At 39.9% G+C, this 19,407-nt stretch overlaps 2 protein-coding genes across 3 annotated transcripts; both read right to left on the bottom strand.

Moving 5' to 3' along the window:
• Positions 1-46: 46 nt before the first annotated feature.
• On the bottom strand, positions 47-7,910 carry LOC148409029 (immunoglobulin superfamily member 11). The gene is made up of 7 exons (XM_088441043.1): positions 7,446-7,910; positions 3,429-3,583; positions 3,287-3,353; positions 3,080-3,211; positions 2,109-2,264; positions 394-516; positions 47-308 (listed from the first exon to the last, which is right to left on the bottom strand). Exons 1-7 carry the CDS (start codon positions 7,507-7,509, stop codon positions 100-102), a joined length of 906 nt encoding a protein of 301 aa, XP_088297169.1. The 5' UTR covers positions 7,510-7,910; the 3' UTR covers positions 47-99.
• Positions 7,911-8,712: 802 nt separating this feature from the next.
• Positions 8,713-18,581, bottom strand: dlat (dihydrolipoamide S-acetyltransferase (E2 component of pyruvate dehydrogenase complex)). 2 transcript variants are annotated; one of them, XM_088441566.1, is made up of 14 exons: positions 18,160-18,581; positions 17,259-17,360; positions 16,515-16,639; positions 16,250-16,409; positions 15,845-15,971; positions 15,563-15,744; positions 13,887-14,049; positions 13,750-13,817; positions 12,293-12,391; positions 12,113-12,220; positions 11,930-12,048; positions 11,010-11,172; positions 10,678-10,814; positions 8,713-9,460 (listed from the first exon to the last, which is right to left on the bottom strand). In XM_088441566.1, exons 1-14 carry the CDS (start codon positions 18,418-18,420, stop codon positions 9,331-9,333), a joined length of 1,944 nt encoding a protein of 647 aa, XP_088297692.1. In that variant the 5' UTR covers positions 18,421-18,581; the 3' UTR covers positions 8,713-9,330. The 2 variants fall into 2 exon arrangements, with proteins under 2 accessions (XP_088297692.1, XP_088297693.1); XM_088441567.1 differs by having other exon boundaries at positions 12,293-12,388.
• Positions 18,582-19,407: the final 826 nt, after the last annotated feature.

The following is a 19,407-nucleotide window of genomic DNA, read 5'->3' as shown; positions in this document are numbered from 1 at the left end:
AAAAGTGTGGCACTCGAGTAAGCCTGTTAATGACATGGCACAGGCATAATTTGGAACGTTTATTGAAAAATCATCTCACGAAACAACTTACAATACGCCTTAGACAAAGGAACGCTTCATTAGGGATGGAGTGTAGCGAATCTCATTGTAGCCTTCCTCCTGCTCTTCCACCTTTGAGACGCCCCATCGACTTTCCTGGCCCATACGACGAAGCCAAGTCACGAGCACCAGCAGGGCCAGCAGCATCAGGCTCATGGACAAAGTCAACAGCACCCCCTGCAGGATCCCTGACGAACTTCCTGCTATAGCTGAACACACAACCATCAGAAGCGTCAGAGTGATTATGATGGAGGAAAGCGGAAGGATTATGCGTGAGACGGAAGTGGCAGGCACCGCTGTAGATGGACAGGTTGATGTAGCAGTTCTCTGTTCCCAGGAGGTTGGAGGCGGAGCAACGATAAAGGCCGGACGTCTGCGAGGACACGTTGATGATCTGTACCCAACCAGACAGCTCCCCTGACAAATAATCGCAAGATATTAAATCCCAAATAAAACACCTACATGCTGGACGCCACCTTAAAAGATTCGGTAGAATGATATCAATAGTACTGGAAATTGATAGCACGGTGTCCTAGTGGTGCCTGAGTGTCCCTCGGAATTCGGAGTGTCCGAGTCTCTCCTTGGTGGTTTTCTGTTGTTTTTTATTTCTCATGTTACAAACAGGTGCATGTTAAATGAGGTTGAAAGAGGGTCTCAATCTTAGGAGACTTCAGGCTTCCCCAGACTGGAATTCAAGTCTGGGCTTTGACTCGTCCACTCCCAAAACATTCATAGAGTGATGCTAGACTTTAAGATCTTGGCTGCGTGCTTCAGGTCGTTAACCTGCTCAATAATATACTTTCGCCCTAGTCGGAGGTCATGAGCATTCATCTTTCCTCCTACCTGACTAATCTGCCACTTCCTGTTACTGATAAACATCCCCATAGCATGATTCTGCCACTGCAAGTCCACAGAAAATTCCTTTGACTTCATGTGTCATGTTTGTGGTCCGACAAGCACAGTCAACTGTGGGACCTTTTATTAACATGTGTGTGCCTTTCCAAATCATGTCCAAGCAACTGAAATTACCACTGGTGGATTGTGATTAAGCTGTAGTAACAACTCAAGAGGATCAGTTGGAAAAAAGTTGCACCTGACCTCAACTATGAGCTTCATATCAAAGACAGTGAATACTTTTATAAAAATATGATCTTAGTTTTCTTTTTGGGAAAATGCCATAACGAGGGGACATAAAAAAATCAGTATTCCACGTCGCAACATGAAAATAAGGTAAGTCAGGGACGCTGTAACACGGGGGTCCACTGTATTACTGTGTTGTCTTTCAAGTGATGATGGATCTATGATGACAGAAAGGGGGCGAGGCTCTGATGAATGTCAGACCAGCATAAAAAAAAGGTAAGTTGCCCACCTCTGCATATTTTGAGTGTTAATACATTTGGTGATTTGCATAGAGCTAGCGATTAGCATTTAGCAACCAGATAGCGCGTTAGCTTGAGACTGCTAGCATGGGTGTCTAACGTCGTGTTATTTCATGTGGCAGTCAGATGGGGTGCGTTATTTTTGCTGTATTTTATTTGCAGGAGTATTTTGAGTGTTAATACGTCTGTTGATTTGCATTGAGCTAGCAATTAGCACTGAGCTAACGCTTAGCGCGTTAGCTTGCGACTGTTGGCATGCTTGTGAGTTATTTCAAATGGCAGTCAAGTGGGATGTGTTATTTTTGTTGTATTTTGTTTGAAGCAGGAAATAACAACTTTAAAAAAAAACTACCGGTACATTGAATTAAACATTTGGGAAGAATCACCAACAGGTGTCTTTATTGGTGGAGTCGCCTATCTGCCTAGTTTTCTGGAAACATAGCGAGAGCAGAATAAAAGTCCTAAAGTTCAAAGTTCAAGAAAGTTAGTTGATTAGTAGCAGCCATTTTCAGACCCTGATTTAGCCAAACATTTGAAACAAAAATTAGATATCATGCAAAATGGATAAGTAGGATTCTTGTTTTCATGTAGAAAGTGTGTTCTCCATAAGATTAAAAATCAAATGCTGACCCTCCATGTTTATTGGTAGTGAAATTTCCTCGGGGTTGAGTTTCTTCCAGCGGATCTCCGGAGTGGGAATGCCCTCTGCCACTGAGCAGGACAACGTGACGCTGCCCCCCACATCCATGTCGCCGTCCCACTGACACGTGGGAAGCGATGGTGCCACTGTGAATGCAATCAACAGATGGATGTGTCAGCATTGATTGCCATCAACATGTTTAACCCTGGCATATTCCTTTAAACCAGTGTGTCTCAATTTGTTTTTTTGTTTTCCCCCTAGGAAAAAGAAGGTAGGTCATTTGACAGTCACAAGCATTGCTGTGATTGTTACCTGAATTCTGGTGAACGGAAAGAACGAGAGTGGATTTTGTAGCTTCATTCATATTCCACAAATGCTGTAATATTCGGAATTCCACTTGCAGGGCTACGTAGAAGATATGACTGTCAAGAACATTTTGGAGTTGGGCAACAAGCAGTGGTCAGCACGTTCGCCTCTCAGTTCAGGGACCCGAGTTCAAATCCACCCAGCTCGGGGGTTCCTGTGTGGGGTTTGCATGTTCTCCCTGAGCCTGAGTGGGTCCTCAAAAACACCCCAAAAACATGCATGGCAGGTGAATTGGACATACCAAATTGTCCTTTGGTGTGATTGGGTGCGTGAATGCTCGTTCACCTCTGTGCGCCCTGCAATTGGCTGGCAACCAATTCAGGGTGTCCCCCGCCTACTGCCCAAAGTCAGCTGAGATAGGCACCAGCAAGCCTGCAAACCTTGTGAGGTTAAGCGGCTCTAGAAAATGAATGGATGAATGGAAATTTTGGAGTTGTAAAAATTGTCAAGTACTTAAGACTTGAGTGCCATCCAGGATATCAGAACTTTAGTTTTGGGGTAATGAGAGGCACTCGTTTGGTGGCAGGTGTGAGTCCCATTTAACATGAGTTTGACCGCTTAATTCTGAACACAGCCAATGCAGTATAAGTCATACCCAAAACGGTGAGCTGCAGTTCTCCGATGCCGGGATCCGCCGTCTCGGGAGGGTTGTTAACCATGCAGCGATAAATGCCAGCGTCGGAAACGCGGGTGTCCTTAACCATGAGGTCCGCAGTCCAGGGGATACCTGTTGAGCAAATAGGTCAGTCGCTCAATTTGTTTTTCCAGTGTTCAAAAAAATACTATGGGCGCTGTACTGTACCTGTAAAGCCCACCCTGCCAATGAGGGAGGGGTCTTCTATAATCTGGCCATGATCATACACGATCACCTGCAACGTCATGAGAGCAATTTTGCTCTCTGAATCGTGGTCATCAAGATTTTTGAAAGGAAGGGGTGTGCGCACCTGAATGGGGGTTTCCGGACTTGAGAAGGGTGCCAGAGTCCAGATGATGTTGAGTCGGGAAAGGGGGCTGGAGGTGAAGAAAGAGCAAGGCAGGATGATGAAATCTCCTCGGACAACCTCCACCGTGGACTCCCTCATGGTCACTCTCAGAGGACCTGTGCCAGTAAGCGTGTGACGGAAAAATGGTCTCCAACATCAGGAAAACAGGATGCTTTCTTTTCAAGTTAAGCGCAAATGAATTTGAAGAACTTATTGTTAGTTTGTGCTATAGTATCTTCTTTTCAAAAAGTTGTGTCCCTGTTATTTTGTTAATATTTATACCAAGGGTGTTCAAACTGCACCCTGAGGACCATTTGCGGTGGCCATGTTTTTCAGCGGCCCGCGGCAAAAAAATGACACAGAAGGAAAGAAAAAAAAAAGTGTGTTTGAGCAACGTGACAGGGGAGGTTGCCCGCCCTCAGCCAAAAAAAAAAAAAAAAATACAGTATAATTGATAATGACCAAATGAAGCTTCATGAAGCACCTGTGATATTTTTTGACTCCTCTAGATGGCACACTTGTTTCAAAGTGGAACTTAAATACATTTTCAATGCGGTGGTAGCATTTATCATTAAATCAAGCGCACCATCCAGTGGTGTAAAAATAAAGAATAAATCACAAGTGCTTCATGAAGACTCATGACTCCATCGCTAAATGGAGACAGAGTCGACCCGAAGTATTTACCGTAATTCCCTAAATATAAAACACACCTGTGTATAAGACGCACCTTTAATTTTAGTGTCAAATTCTGGTATTTTCTGTGTTATCGTGTATGAGATGCACCAATACTTTGGCAAAAATGTCAAAACTATGCGGTTCAAGTTCATTTTACCATAACTACCCGGGGTTGAGCAGCATCCACGTTTTACCAAGTTTATAAATGTGCATATATCTCAAAAGACCGCAATTAATAAACAAGTCGAATGGAATCGGTTTCCTTGTTCTTGAATTGGTGCACTCTTAATTTAATCAGCTGGAGGCATCTGAACTTTTTCCTTTCGGTTTTAGTCATATTCCTGAGTGAACAAGGATGGACTCGGACGTTGGTTCAGTCCGCTAGCTTCTTTTATTAAAAATAATGCCGTAACAACCTCAGCTAACACAAGCTGCCGTTAGCTTTAACAGGCTAACAGCCAACTGACGTCCCCCTTCTCTAGCTCCTCCCATTACGGTAATTTTTTACGTAGGAATAGGGCCAATATAAAAATGCACACCTGTTCGTCAAAACTCGGCTTAAAAAAAAAAAGTTTAAGTTACTATATATATTATATTTGGCCTTCATTTTTGGGGAAAAAAAGTGTGTCTTATATTTGGGGAATTACAGTATTTTTGGTATTTTTAGTTTGGCTAAGGAAGGGTCTAATATTAGCAGGTATTAAATGAGGCTATTAAATAAAGATGAATTCTTCTGGAATTATTTTACTGCTCAAATAATAAATAAGGTAACGGATTACAATACGTTAAAAAAAATTCAAGTATTTGGCTAAAACGTTAGTGTCTAATAATGTACGGAACTAAACTGGATCATTACTGGATCATTAGGTTATTTATAATTGTCAAGAAACCAAAATTATAAACTTATCACCTTGGGATATCTCTGATTCATTTTTAAGGCAAATATAATGTTTCTAAATAAAACTTGACGCAGTCATGCGGACATTGTAAAAAAAACAAAACGTGCATGTCATTGATCCACTTGTTTTGTGCCCTCATTTCCTTCCGATGCAGAAATAATGACCCCAATTCTCTCCCTCCTTCTCTCATCTACATTTTTGTGCGTGCGTGTGTGTGTGTGTGTGTGTGTGTGTGTGTGCATGAATTGTTAATTGAGTTTGACAACTTTGACGTGGAGCCAAAAGCAATTGCAGGCGAGTGGAAAAACAAGCTACATAAATAATACCAAACAGCCTGTTGGCATTTGTCGGTGCAAAGAGTGCAGGATGCAAAGTTGATGCTTCAGCTAATGCAAAGTTTGGACTTAATCACGTGATGACATCATAACATGAGGAACAGCTTGCCCAAACTGCAACCGTGAAATTATCGTTCTAATACTAATGAGGCTTAAATTTGAATGAAAAACAACTTATACCAAACTTTGATCATGATTATATCATGAGGAGTAAGTTACTTTATATTCCAATTGTTCAGCTCTTAATTTGAAAAGTGCACTGTTCCTGCCAGCGCAGGAAGTAGCCTGTTAAATGAGATTTTCTGGTAAGTGCAGAAACCCAATTAAAATCCCACACACCCCTCAAAGTGCCACCAATCATCCCCAGGGAGTCTCGCACCCCCATTTTAGAATCACTGACTTAAAATGTTATGGGTCATTTCAGAATTGGAGGACATTTTACATCCTGCCCATTAAATTTTGAATAATCCACATACAAAATGCTAAAAACATCCAATGACCATGAGACCCAATCAAAAAAACAAAACTCTCCCTACGTCACCGTTAAAAACTTAACAAATCTTTGCCTGATGTTTCTTCTACCGTTAGCCAATTTCTAGCTCTCCCACACGTCAGTGGTCTGCTCCTTAGACCCCACAGTCACGCAACCCTATTATGCATTTACTCAGAATTTGACAATGATTTTTATTTCTTTCTTATTTTCATAAAAATAAGTTTATCCTCTCGGTCAGCAGTAACAGCTAGCTTAACAGATTTCTATATTTCTAGATTTCAGTTTCTATACTCCTGAGAAAATTAAAACTAACATTAGTGGCAGATTTGCAACCTTGTTAATGTGTTAAGAGTAAATTTATTTATTCATTCAATCATGTAATAAACATTGTACCATTGATCTTTAAGCTGAACTAATCTAACCTATAATAGTTGATGACCGAATATTGATGAATAAGTTGCAGAAAATCAGAAAAGATGCTTACTAGTGGAGTATTTTGAAGCCCAAATGTCTTCCAATTCTAGAATGCCCCTTACGATTTAAAAAGAAAAAAAGAAGAATCAATTGCACCTAATTAAAAGGTCGAAAAATAATGAATATGATCGTTAATTCGACTTAAACAGACAGGGAGAAAATGGAACTTACGAAAACATCCTAGGGGAGTAGAAAATGACATAAGGCAAAGACCCGGCAACTAGCTGGAACAACACTGGAGCTTAAACACATGCAGACTAATTAGGAAAACAACAGCAACAGCTGGATGGTATCAAGAGTCAGGTAATCTGATTGGATGAGACATGGAGACAGGAGCACGCCAACGACAGGTAGAACAAATCACCCTAAAAAGACAGACGTGTGGTAAACGCAACATAACCCAAAAACAGAATGAAAACAGTACCCCCTAAATGAACACACAACGCCCAACAAACACCAAACAGAACGTGACCTTTTTGTCTTCATATTACGAAAATTACTTAGCATATAAAAGAAACTAAATGAAACAAAAGTTGAAATTTCAAAATCCCCATTTGAATTAAACGCAACATGAGAATTCAACTGCTCATTAATATGGCTGCGGGGATATTATTGCGCTTCTTGGGAATACATACAGGAATTTACTACAAATGACCTGAACAGGAGAAGGAAGCCCGACAAATGACAAAACAACAGAAACAAAGGAAATGTTATTTTTATATCATAAAAGTTTTCTTATTCTGCTGTTTGCCCTCCTCCTCTGCCGCCACATCACCTCCCTCGAAAGGTCATGTACTGTAACATTTAATGTGGTGTTTTTGAATTATTTATATGTAACACACGGTTCATAATATGACAAAGATCATGAAATAAGACACTCCAATATCAATAAAAAAATAAATACAAAAATAAGTTTCAAAACCGTATACAGTATTGGAAACTAAACGTCGTAATGCGTCACTTCATATCGTAATATATGGATGTTATCGCCCAGCACTAATACTGATCAGATATGTCTATCCTCCCAAGACCGCGTCTCAAGAGGCCGAACAATTATTATTATTATTATTATTTTTTTAATTGATGAGATAAGCACACTCACTTGTCCTCAATGGCAGGAAGCACACGCACAGGGTCCAGAGCGCGCATCGTCCGACGGCACCCATGGCTGACAGGAAGCAGTGTGACACACAAACTGGACCCTCTCCTCCCTCATGTGCCAAAAAACAAATCTATGCATGCGTGATTAATGTGTCCAACGCACTTTCTCATTGTCAGCTTGGTGGAGAAAACAAAAGAGGCATTATTATGACGTTAGCCATCAGAAGGGAATGCTAGCATGTTTAGCAGCAGCTCCCAATGGGTAAAATTTAGTTGAATATTTGACATCTTATCAAACTGATCTTTAACGTTAATACAGGAACACCAATACAGTATCTTAAACATTTTCACCTGAGGAAAAAGGTATACACTTTGCTTTAATCATCCAAAACAAAGATGTGGACAGCAATTAAATAGTTTGGCTCTTAAATGGTTCTCAAAATGCGGTATGCGGACCCCGGGAGGCCCATGGCCTGACTAAGGGTGTCCTTGGGAAAAAAAAAATAAATAATATATATATATATATATATATATATATATATATATATATATATATATATATATATATATATATATATATATATATTACATTGTGAAACTCTTCAATGAATCAATCAATTCAACCAGTTTCGTTCAATGCCAAGGACGTATTTTCACTTTTTTTTTTTAAGAGTCCAGAAATTCAGTCCCAGTTACTTAAATATTAATATTAATACTTAAGTATTGATTATGTCCTTAATGCACTTAAGTTGTGATGGTCCACTCTTTACAAATGTGAAAATACATGCCTTGCTTGAGCTAATATATTTTTTAAAATGTAATCATTTTGAAATTGGACAAAATGTGTTTTGTATCTACAATTGCTTGCTAACCAGGCAATGAAGCCAGCAATGCTAAAGCCACATTTTATTTTATAATGCGTTTTTTTTTCCAAATATTAGGAAATGGAGCCAGTTTGTTACAAGGAGAGCAATTTGCAAATTTTATTTTCTACACATCAGTGTAGCTGAAAAGTGACATATAATAAGGTTAACATATAATAAAGAGCACTTATTTATTTTAATTTTAATAATGCTAATAAATTTAAGATTTTCTTTCCAGCAAATATTTGCAATGGTAGACCTTGTAAAATTTGGTTTCTGAAAGGGTTCTCCATAAGTTTTGAGAACCCCTGATTTATAAAACCTTTTCGGTGTAACAAATTGAAAGCTGATAAAGATCTCATTGGCTAAAACTAAGACCTTAGTTTAACGAGTCTCAGAAACAAATTTGACCTCTTTCGATTTATTTAAAAGAAACATCCAGCGGCAGCTTTGTGCGTTTCAGCTGTGTGAAGAATTCGACTATCGGGCTAGGAAACAAACATGGAGCAGACAGACAGACAGATAAACAGAGAGAAGAATTGGCAAACATGTTTAGCACTTCTTCGGTGGGAAAATATATTTGTCAGGGGCTGTACAGAGATTCTGATAACTTATTTAGCATATACATGACTGTAGAATGTACACTTGAATATCGTGATTACTTCTCTCAACCCTTTAGCCTGCAAACAGGAACTCCCTGTTTGCCTTGATCACATTCCCACCACACGCAAATCATCCGGAGTGCATGTGAACACTGATTGGACGTAATAGTGTAACGTTCCCCTTTGCACAACATCGCAAGTGTTTTGCGGCCAGACTCCATGTATGCTAGAATGAATTACAACTAAGTTCCTCGTACGACACGGACCTTTAATAAATAGGGAGATAGATAGAGTGAGAGAGATGTGGGCCTCCCTCAAGGTAACAGGACCTGGTAGCCAATCGCAGGAGGATTTCGAGTGCTTAGCCCGCCGATGGGATCACTTTGTCGAGGAGGCGCAGGTGCGGTTGGCGGCGGTCCGCTCACAGGAGCATGGTGACGGGCTTCTCCAGGAACTTGCGAAACTCCGCCAGCCACTGGGCGCCCACCGCGCCGTCCACCACCCGGTGGTCGCAGCTCAGCGTTACGGACATCATGCTGGCTACGTCGAAACTGAAAACCAAAATGGACCTTTCTTATGACTTTCAAATTTTATGAATTTACTGTATTTTTAGCCGACATTAGCGGGTTAGCAACAACTAACGACAAATACTAACTATAAAGTGCAACCTCTATACAAACGAACACATAAACAGAATAAACACTAATCGCTTACTAAACATAGGCAGTAGCGTGCGTTATCAACATAAATGATAATAAACTATAAATATGAGCTTACGTTGTCATTGACTACGTCACGGTAACGAGCCGAATGACGCACAGAAAACGTAAAACAGGGAACGGAAATGCAACGTGACCCGACAAATTAAAAGCATGCATTTCAAAATAAGATAAAAAAACGTCACGTCAACTCTTAACGCTTGAAGAATTCTTAACATAGTTAATAACTAATATTACTTAGTTATTTAATGAATACAGTACTGTATAATGTACGTTTTTGTTTTTTTCATTTTTGCGCATTTTTTAATTTTTTTATGTTGAAATATTTTTAATTTTTCCTGGAAAAACCCAAGAAGTACTGAGATCGAGAAGTAGGAGGGATCACTGTACTTATTTTGCAAGTAAAAAATGTACGTATATTTTTCTTTCTTTTATTAATACATTTAATAAAAAAATAATTTTCATTTCTCAACTAAAACTGACATCACATGTTCAAGGTCCCGGTAACGACTAATCATGGCTGACCTCGTCTTTGCTCATATGCTATTTGGCAAGCTGAGCCGTGATTGGTGTTTAACGGAGCCCTCAGTACATTTGATGTTATTTTATATGATAACACGTGTTTTCAAGGTATTAATTTTACATGAAATATAATTTAGTTATTTGCTCACATTCTATTTGGCACGCTGAGCCGTGATTGGTGTTTAACGGAGCCCTCAGTACATGTGATGTTATTTCATATGATAACATGTGTTTTCAAGGTATTCATTTTACATGAAATATAATTTGGTTATCAAATTATTTATAGTCCAAACATGAACTTTTCACTACTGAAAATGTGTTATCCATTCAACTTACCACTAGAGGATGCTCGTGCACAGAGAAACGACTACTAAATCAATGCCTCTTTCCCACCATAGATTCAGAACTGAAATTTCCAGCAAGCCATAACAAATAATCATTTGTCTAAATTAGCTTTCCAACACCTGCCCGACCACAAGCGTTTTTGGTTTATGTAAAAGGAAGATCAAAATCAACTCGACACATACCCTTTCTCATTGTCGGCGGGCACGAGGCGCTTTTCGGAGCCTCCCACGGCGAGGATGCAAGATTGCGGAGGGTTGATGATGGCTGAGAAGTTCTTGATGCCAAACATCCCCAAATTAGAGATGGTGAACGTGCCCCCCTGGTAGGTGGTGGTGTGAGGGTGAGAAGAAACAAACTCAATCACTGCAACCCCAGTTCAAATGAATCGGTCAGCGGATCCCAGTAAAAATTCATATTTGACGTCTATAGTCGTCAGTGGCACTGAATGAGTTAACGTAGGTTGTCAGATGATTTTTTTTTTTTTTTCCCATGATTTACCCGAGTGGAATTGTACCTGGAATTCATGCGGCTGCAGTTTGCCTTCCCTCGCTTTGGCGGCGAGGGCCGACACGTCTTCGCTGATGGCGGCGAGTCCTTTGATGTGCGTGTTGAACACGATGGGTGTGATGAGACCGTTGGCCGTGCTCACCGCCACGCTCACGTCGACCACGTGGTTCCTAAGAGAAGGCAAACAATGCTTTGGAAGGCTACCGTGTGCACATATTTTCTGAAAACTGTGTGTTTACTCAATGGAGAAGTGCAAGCCTTTTTTTTTTACTGTATGTATTTAACTGTCTATAACGAGATGTCAAACTCATATTAACTTAGGACATGGAGGAAAATCTATTCTCAAGTGAGCCGGAGTGGTAAAATAATGGTATATACCGTAATTCCCCAAATATAAGATGCCCCTGTGTATAAGACGCCCCCTTAATTTTGAGTTCAAATTCTGGTATTTTTTTCTATGTTAGCATGTATAAGACTTTGGCAACAACGTAAAATCTATAGCAAAACAGAATAAAAGTCATCTTTTGTAAACTCGTCCTATTTTCTTGTAAGTTATATATTTGTTGCTGGTTAAGTTAAATGTGTTTCAGATTTCCCACATTGTGAGTGGTTGCTGAATGCGCTCCAAGCAGTTGTTTATCTCCTCACGACGCAAATACGCCAAGCTTATGATTGTGTGTATTTTCCAAAAGACCGCAATTAATAAACAAGTCAAATGGAATATCTTTACTATTACTTACTATTTACTTTTATATAGCTGGAGACGTGTGTGAACAGGTAGAGACTCGGACGGTGGTTCAGACGGCTCGCTTCTTTTATTGAAAATAAACAACCTCAGTAAACACGAGCTGCTGTTAGCCGCAATGGGCACTGGCTGCTAACAGCCTACTTACCTTGGCTTTATGTTTTATGTGAGGAGCTACTCACTGTCGGATGACGGTATCCATCCAGGAGGAGTTGCACTCGGGCACCTTGAGGCAAGCCAGCGCACTGGCTTTGATGATGAAGTCATTCACACTTAGCTTGATATTTTTGGCTTTCACCTCCTGGAGAGCACATGCCATTTTGTTTGTTGAAGCCGACTTGTCATTCCCTCGTCAAACAAAGTACCTCATTGAGTTCTTTCCGAAGCTCCAGGACTTGGTCCATATTGACATCGACAGAAAGGTAATAGTGAGGGATGGTTTGCTTTGACTGCATCAATCTTTGAGCGATGACCTGCAGAGGAGAAAAAAAAAAAAAAGTCAGATTGTGGCAACAAAAGTCCGGTGTGTTTACTCTCTCTCTCACCTTGCGGATATTGCTGATAGGGATGTCTGTGAACGTCCCGGCTGGTGCAGCAGCGGGTGCCGGAGCAGCTGGTGCTGCGGTCGAAACCACAGGAGCCTGCTAAAAGGAATCACCATTTGATATTGATTTTCAGTTCCAAACGATTAAAAATTAATCTATAGGCGTGCAAAGAATTATAATATTGTCTGCTTTGCAAGAAAGAATAACAAAGTGAGACAGTAGTATTTTTTTTTTTTTCCATTTTGATTGGCAGCAAAAACAGCATGTGGACAACTTCTTCTCTTTGAAGCTAGCTAAAAATTATAAAGCTTTTAGAATATAAAATAAGATGAAAAAAAAGATAAAACAGGATACATGGTAATTTAAAAAATACTATGTGAAAAACTGTTGCCCAAATGAAAAACATGAATATTTATCAGTACATTTATGACAAGCAAGATGTGAAAATACACTATTCAAGTGAGCAACTAAATTGTATGGGCAAAGCATGAAACGTGTGCCAGTTTGTTCATCTCTGACAATATCGGGAACATTATCAGTCACAATTGTAACATTATTTAGTTACGGCATAGACAGTATTTTCATTCATTTAAATGTTTGTGTGTAATACATGTTTGCGTATTAACTTGAAGTTTGCATATATTTTATTTGATTTTGCTTTGTTCTATTTTATTTTGTGCACATGATGAAGTTTTGTCTTGTGTTGATTATGGACCATTTCCTTTCTGTTCTCTATGAATATTTGTTCATTAGCTCATTTAATTCTTGGGCGCGCGTGAGACTGAGGACAATTGTGGTGTCGTTGTTGATCTACTGAATCTATCAACAATCACAGCCGCATCCCTAATAATAGATTCTACTTCGAAGGAAATATTTACCAGGGCTTCAATGCGATTGGGACCCGCGCTAGCGAAAAAGCCACTTTTACTACTTAAACAATCACCAGATATGTGAGGGTCAAACTCCATTCGTTAGCAACGGATTGAAACGTTGCACTCACATTAGCGACTGTGTGGCTTTCATGCGTCACACGAGTTTGCAAAACCCGACAAGACTGCTTTTAATGAAGACGATGTAGTTGAATTTCCTTCATTGTTTGTTTTTAAGCATCCTGCCACACAGGCTTGATTTTCCAGAAGGGGCTGCATAGAGACGTCATGGAAAAGAACGCCTTCCTCATAGTGAGGAAGCAGACAGGAAGCGGATCCATTTCTTTGTATCTATATCTGTTAAATTACATTTGAAATTGATTTAAAGTATAGTAAATAAGAATGCCAATTTTTAAGTGATTTCTTTTTTTTTTTTTTTTGGCAAACCCCTAAGTGCCAACCACATCCCTATTGCCTTAGCTTCCACTCAAGCAAAAGCGAGATCTTCATAATCATTTGTATCAAGTTCTTTGTAGTGCATGATAATCCACAGATATAAAGATATAAAGTGATTGAAATGTAACTTACAGGTGCAGCCTTTACAGGAACAAAATTGTCAATGTCCTTCCTAGTAATGCGGCCATCAGGACCAGAACCTAAGAGTGAACCAATTATTATTATCTCATTTTGGTAAAAGCCTGTCCTTGCATCAATTGTTTACTCACCGGTGATCTGCGCCAGGTCAAAGCCTTTCTCAGCAGCCAATTTCTTTGCTAGTGGGCTGGCGAACACGCGGCCTTTCCTGGGCGCTGCGGCTGCAGGGGTCAAGGAGGGGGCTGCGACGGGTGCGGGGGCCTGAGTTGCTGCTGCGGCGACAGGTGCTGCTGCCTGCAAATTGAAAACGTTGGGTTACATCGGCAGAAGCACATTTGCAGAGGTACTGTTGAAATTTGTGTGTTTAGGGTTTTGTCTTGTATCTGAGATCATGTCTTTTTAATCTCAGTTAAAAGATAATAAATAAAACCAAGCCAAAACATGCTTATAAACATGACAAAAAAACAACACCTGCTTCACAGTTTTTTTAAGGTCAGGCACTCAGAATAAAGCACTAACATTCAACTGATTAAACATGACAGAATATGTAAAATCATAAATTAGATCATAAATTAAATCATAAAATAAAACCTCCATCATCTCCCAGTCATCTCCCCAGGTGCCTTTACCTAACATGCCGCCCCACATGATCAATGACTGAGGAAATGTGCATGTTTTTCTTCCAGGCGGTTGTCTTCCTATATCTCATTGTAATAGCACAAAGGTTCCACCAATTCACCACAGAAAATGACTTTCATCCAGTCATCTACAGTCCTGAATTGATTTTCCTGAGCCCATTATAAGCTCCAAGTTTTTGTCTGTTTAGGTGTTAATGATGGCTTTCGTTTAGTTTTCCTGATTAGAAATGCCATTACCTTTAGGGCGGTTTCTTAGTTGGATCCCAGACGACTCTAGTTTCCTTCCCTTGTTCCTTATTTGTTTTGCTGTGCATTTTCTGTTATTTTCACTTTTGTTTCAATTGAGTCATTCGTGTCTGTCCACCTCTCGCACGTGTCATCACTCTTCTTGAACTGCAGACTAACTGCACTGATTCCATAATTATTTTCCTCAAGAATTGAAACATTTTTTCCCTTCTGCTTGGTCTAGAAAAGTTACCTGTTATGTTTTTCTTGATTTCTTTTAGTGTTTCTTAAATCCATGAATTTGAAATGACTTTAGTTTTGTGTCATGTTTGGGATTTGCTTTTGTTCAACAATATTGAACAACACATCCTCTGAGACTGATGAGTCTATACTTTTTGTCAGTATGAAACAAAACAAAAAATAAAAATAATATTTAAAGGTTATGACAACAACCAAAGGCATTTAAATATTTGTTTCAATGCAGACCACAAAAAGATGGAGAACAGCAAAAGATGATAGTGAGGAAGGCAGGGCTTGGATTAGTTTTTCTTCATAGCCGATAACAATTAGAATCATTAGGAAAAGTTTAATATTTCAGTAATTGCCTTAAGTTAAAAAGACAATAATGAGTAAATCAATGGATAGCCAATAAATCATGTAATTGTTTTACAATACTTTGTCCTCTAACTTATTCAATGCCATTGACAAAAAATGCCATCGTTTCATTTTTACTGGGCTGGCAGTAAATAAGATTTAGCAAAGATAGATTTTTGGGGGGGAGGGGGCAGGGAACTCCCTGTAAAATAGCTGTAGCTCTTTCATTGCTTTGTTGAGAGTGCCTGTGTTATTGTTTTATGTTCACAAACAAAAAGTCAAAGTTCTATACATTGTCATGGAAAGACAAACTAAATTATGCACCCCCTGTTTGCGTATAAGTGTCTTACTGGTGCTGGAGCAGGAGGAGGTGTTGAAATCTCTGCCACGCCGGTTTCAACATAGTCCTTGAAGGCAGCAATGTCACTCTCTTTTTCGACAATGATGCACAGCGGCGTCCCTAACGGAACATCGCGCGTCCCCTCGGACACCATTATTTTGGCGAGATAGCCCTCCTCCTGCACCTCAAAACCTCAACGTGACACAAAAGAGTACAAAATTGAGTACAGAATGGCTAGATAAAAAACAACAACACATTTTAGGATGGTGTGTTTAAGGATGTTCTGGGTTACCGATGGTTGCCTTGTCCGTCTCGATTTCAGCTAACAGATCTCCTTCGCTGAGCTTCTCGCCAACCTTCTTCTCCCAGCGCTGCACCGTGCCCATCGTCATGGTGGGAGAGAGGGCGGGGAGTGTGATCTGCAACATGCAACAATTTCTCAATTATTCGTCGTGTAAATACATCTTTTCTCAATCATGTACCCTCTGTGAAATATTCTTTTAGCCACAAGCACAACCAGTGCAAAGCATTTTTTCATGAAAAAAAACAAGAAAAAGATATGGACTTTAAACAGCTTTTTGGGTTGCAGGTTGTGTACACACACTAAACAATAATATTCTCTTCTGTAACTGTCCAAATACATCCGCAAATTGAATTTGTAACCCATGGCCAACTCCATTGTCACTTAAAGGCCCACCTTTAAGTGTGTCGGGTAGGAGCTGCCTGGAGCAGCAGGTGGCGCACTTGCAGATGGAGGAGGCGGAGGAGGAGGAGAACTAGTGGGGGCGGCGGGTGATGAAGAAGCAGAAGTCAGCGAGTCCAATGTAACGTCCTTAAATGCAGGGATGAGGTCTGGACTGAAAGGCGGACAACATCAAGTATTGTTAAGTTGACTTTTTATTTGATTATAATGACCTCCCAGAATTATTAACGACGGGCATGAGCATTGCCGTTTTGTTTACCTGTCGACAGTAATGCAAATTACCGATCCAATGTTTACATCTCTGGTCCCTTCAGGAACAAGGATTTTGGCTAGATAGCACTCCTCTAGCATCTCAAACCCCACGGTGGCCTTGTCTGTCTCTACCTACAAAAACAAAACATTGTTCATTTCTTCCTACACATTCATACACACACATTGCACCAGAGATGGGCATTTTATGTTTTTTTTTTTTTTTTTTTTTTTTTACTGGTTCGCCATTCACAGTCTGTAAATACCGAGTCAGTATCTTTCTGTCTTTTTTTGGAAATTTTACCCAAACCGTAATCATCGGTCCGGTCGCTCCATCAGACAAATATTAGTGAAACTTCAATTCCGTCGCTGCCCCCCAAGAAAGTAAACTTCCAACATTTCCGTCACTCAAAATAAATAAGTTAATAAATCCATGAATAAATAAATCTCTGTCATCCAATTAACCTACTTAGTACCAGACTACTTTAGACCCTCTTCAAGCCTAGCACATGAAAACAAACAAAAAATCTTATTATAAAATATATATACCAGCTAAAGGTTGGCCGAAAACAAAAGCAAAGGCTCAACCTTACAGTATTCACTTCAATCCTCCAAATAGACAAGCTTCTAAAACTAATCAATTCATTTTTCTAATGATGTATAACATTTACAAGCTTTCCTGTCATCTCCTGTCACTGACGGATGCCCGTTTTGCCGACGGACCGCTCTCCTCTGCATTGCGTTATGTCCAAACCTCTGCTATGAGGTCTCCCTCGCTGATTTTATCTCCCTCCTTTTTTTCCCAGCGAGCGATGGTTCCAGTCTGCATGGTAGGGGATAGTGCAGGCAGCTCCACCTGTTTGACATGGACAGGAGTACATCAGTGAAAGTGCTGAAAAAAGTGATGACATAATCAATAACACAAACAGGTTCTTGAAAATATACATTATCTTTTGCATTCCAAATGTCTGAAATTATCCTAAAGACTTTGTTCATTGTTATTATTTAAATTGATAAAATGTTGAAAATATTTTACAGACACTCCGCACAATCGGGTTCAATGAACAGCTACAAGTACACACTTAATATCGCAAAGGCGTGGCAATTCACAATCACAGATAATATTCTGGGTTAAGTTAATTTGTGTTGCAACTTTGAAAGTTCTCATAAGGAGAAAGAAGTGAGTGCAGTTCAACAAAGAATTTAGCTCCTTGCACACGTGTACACTTAGTCTGAAAACAATTTCTTATTCACCACAAATAGTCTATTTGTTTATATATGAAAGTGATAACATTGCAAAACAATACACTATGATTTCAGTTTATAATTTTGTGACATTTTAGTTAAAATATTTTTCCGTTACTATGCTTATGATTAACACAAAATATATACCTTGGTCCAATAAACGACGGGGAACACTTTTGACCAGCATGTCAAAGTAACTATTTTCACATATTCCCGAACTAGTAAAAACTTTAAACACAATGCTACCAAATCACTACGATGAAACATGTATAGATTGCTAAACTACTGCAGGTTTAAGAATCGTTCTTTAATGAACCTGCGTGGTAAATGACATCTGATCTCTATGCTAGCGACGGAGGTCATGCTAAGTGAAGTGGCTGCTATAGCAACCGGAAACCCGGTACCGATACCTTCTGGTGCGGCGGCAAACTGTAGAAACGCTCGCTCCGACAGCGACCAGTAATCTGGGGACACCGCAGCAGCGCTCCCTTGTGACTCAAGTCCCCGATCAAACATGAGGCCCGGGAGCCAGGGACGCGGTGCGGCCGCCTGGCACAGCCGGTTCCGGATAAGCAACGAGAGCTGATGGCAGAGGCGGCAGGCCCGGCCGGGAGGGCAGGGGAACGAGGGAGCCTCGCGGACAGCCTGAGCCGCAGGATTAGACGAAGCATGTCGGAGCAGTTGAACTATGCGGGGTTATAGTTAATAAAATTATTTTACACCTGCATCAGGGGGGAGAAATAAAACTCTATTAACCGTTACGGGGCCACTCCTCACTTTCTAATGACCTCCTCCTCTCCGAAACACACTGCTTTCCGGCTACCGACACGGACTACTGTATCTCGGTGAAAACTGTCGTAACACTGTCGAAAAAACAATATAAACGTCCCCTACGTAAATTCCTATAAAGCTGTGCGTGCAATACATTTCTGCATAAACTGCAATCTAATACAGTTTATATGATCACGAAGTTTATAGTACTTTCAATAATTAACTTTGAATCATAAAAACAATGAACTTTTAAAATTTCATATAAAGTTCATATAACTGGTATGATACCGAATAATCTATAGTTGTGTAAATCCATGCAACACTTTGATCATGCACAAATGCATTAAAAGTAGTTAGCAGCGCGTAATTTAACCAATTTGCTGGAACGGCGCTTTTTTGCAGCCCGGCCAATGTGACGCAAACATTGGAATGGTACCCTAACAGTATATGCCACATTAACAGGGCACTGTAGGGCAACTTCACACGCTCTAAGCAATGAATTTCATCATGAATATTGCTGTTGGAATAAACTTAAAGACAATTCTGAAGCTGGTTTACTTTTTTTTGAATGATAATTATGTTTTATTAGAGGAAATCTCATGTAGCAATAAACATGCGAATTGCAGGGTGAACATCGTAGGTTTATTCTATCTCGATTTGAACACTTTTCATTTCAAAATTTTACTGTGCTCTCGTCGTTTGACATTTTGACCTTCTGCTTTGATAAGCTCGCGACATTGCCCTCATTGGCATTTTTTTTGCACATATGTATAGCCGCACAGTAAAGAACGCTCTTCGAAGTGTGTTCTGCGTGTAATAAAAAATAATGGACAATAAACATACAGTACATGGTGAGTTATCCTGTGCACAACCATCCTGGGGGCGCA

Source organism: Hippichthys cyanospilos, chromosome 18 (assembly GCF_059441005.1).
Source record: "Hippichthys cyanospilos isolate Australia breed blue-spotted pipefish chromosome 18, RoL_Hcya_1.0, whole genome shotgun sequence".
Classification (NCBI taxonomy): domain Eukaryota; kingdom Metazoa; phylum Chordata; class Actinopteri; order Syngnathiformes; family Syngnathidae; genus Hippichthys; species Hippichthys cyanospilos.
Note: the sequence above shows the minus strand (reverse complement) of the source record. Positions and strands in the feature narration are given on the sequence as shown.

What these genes read in the sequence shown, in the direction of transcription:
- LOC148409029 (XM_088441043.1), bottom strand. Translation starts at nt 7,509, where the DNA reads ATGGGTGCCGTCGGACGATGCGCGCTCTGGACCCTGTGCGTGTGCTTC. An exon ending in ACTGCAGCTCACCGTTTTGG is followed by an intron (nt 2,265 to 3,079) that starts GTATGACTTATA and finishes TTGCATTCACAG; the next exon opens with TGGCACCATCGCTTCCCACG. An exon ending in CAACCTGTCCATCTACAGCG is followed by an intron (nt 309 to 393) that starts GTGCCTGCCACT and finishes TTGTGTGTTCAG; the next exon opens with CTATAGCAGGAAGTTCGTCA.
- dlat (XM_088441566.1), bottom strand. Translation starts at nt 18,420, where the DNA reads ATGCTTCGTCTAATCCTGCGGCTCAGGCTGTCCGCGAGGCTCCCTCGT. An exon ending in AGGGAGACCTCATAGCAGAG is followed by an intron (nt 16,640 to 17,258) that starts GTTTGGACATAA and finishes TTGTTTTTGTAG; the next exon opens with GTAGAGACAGACAAGGCCAC. An exon ending in GACGGACAAGGCAACCATCG is followed by an intron (nt 15,745 to 15,844) that starts GTAACCCAGAAC and finishes TGTCACGTTGAG; the next exon opens with GTTTTGAGGTGCAGGAGGAG.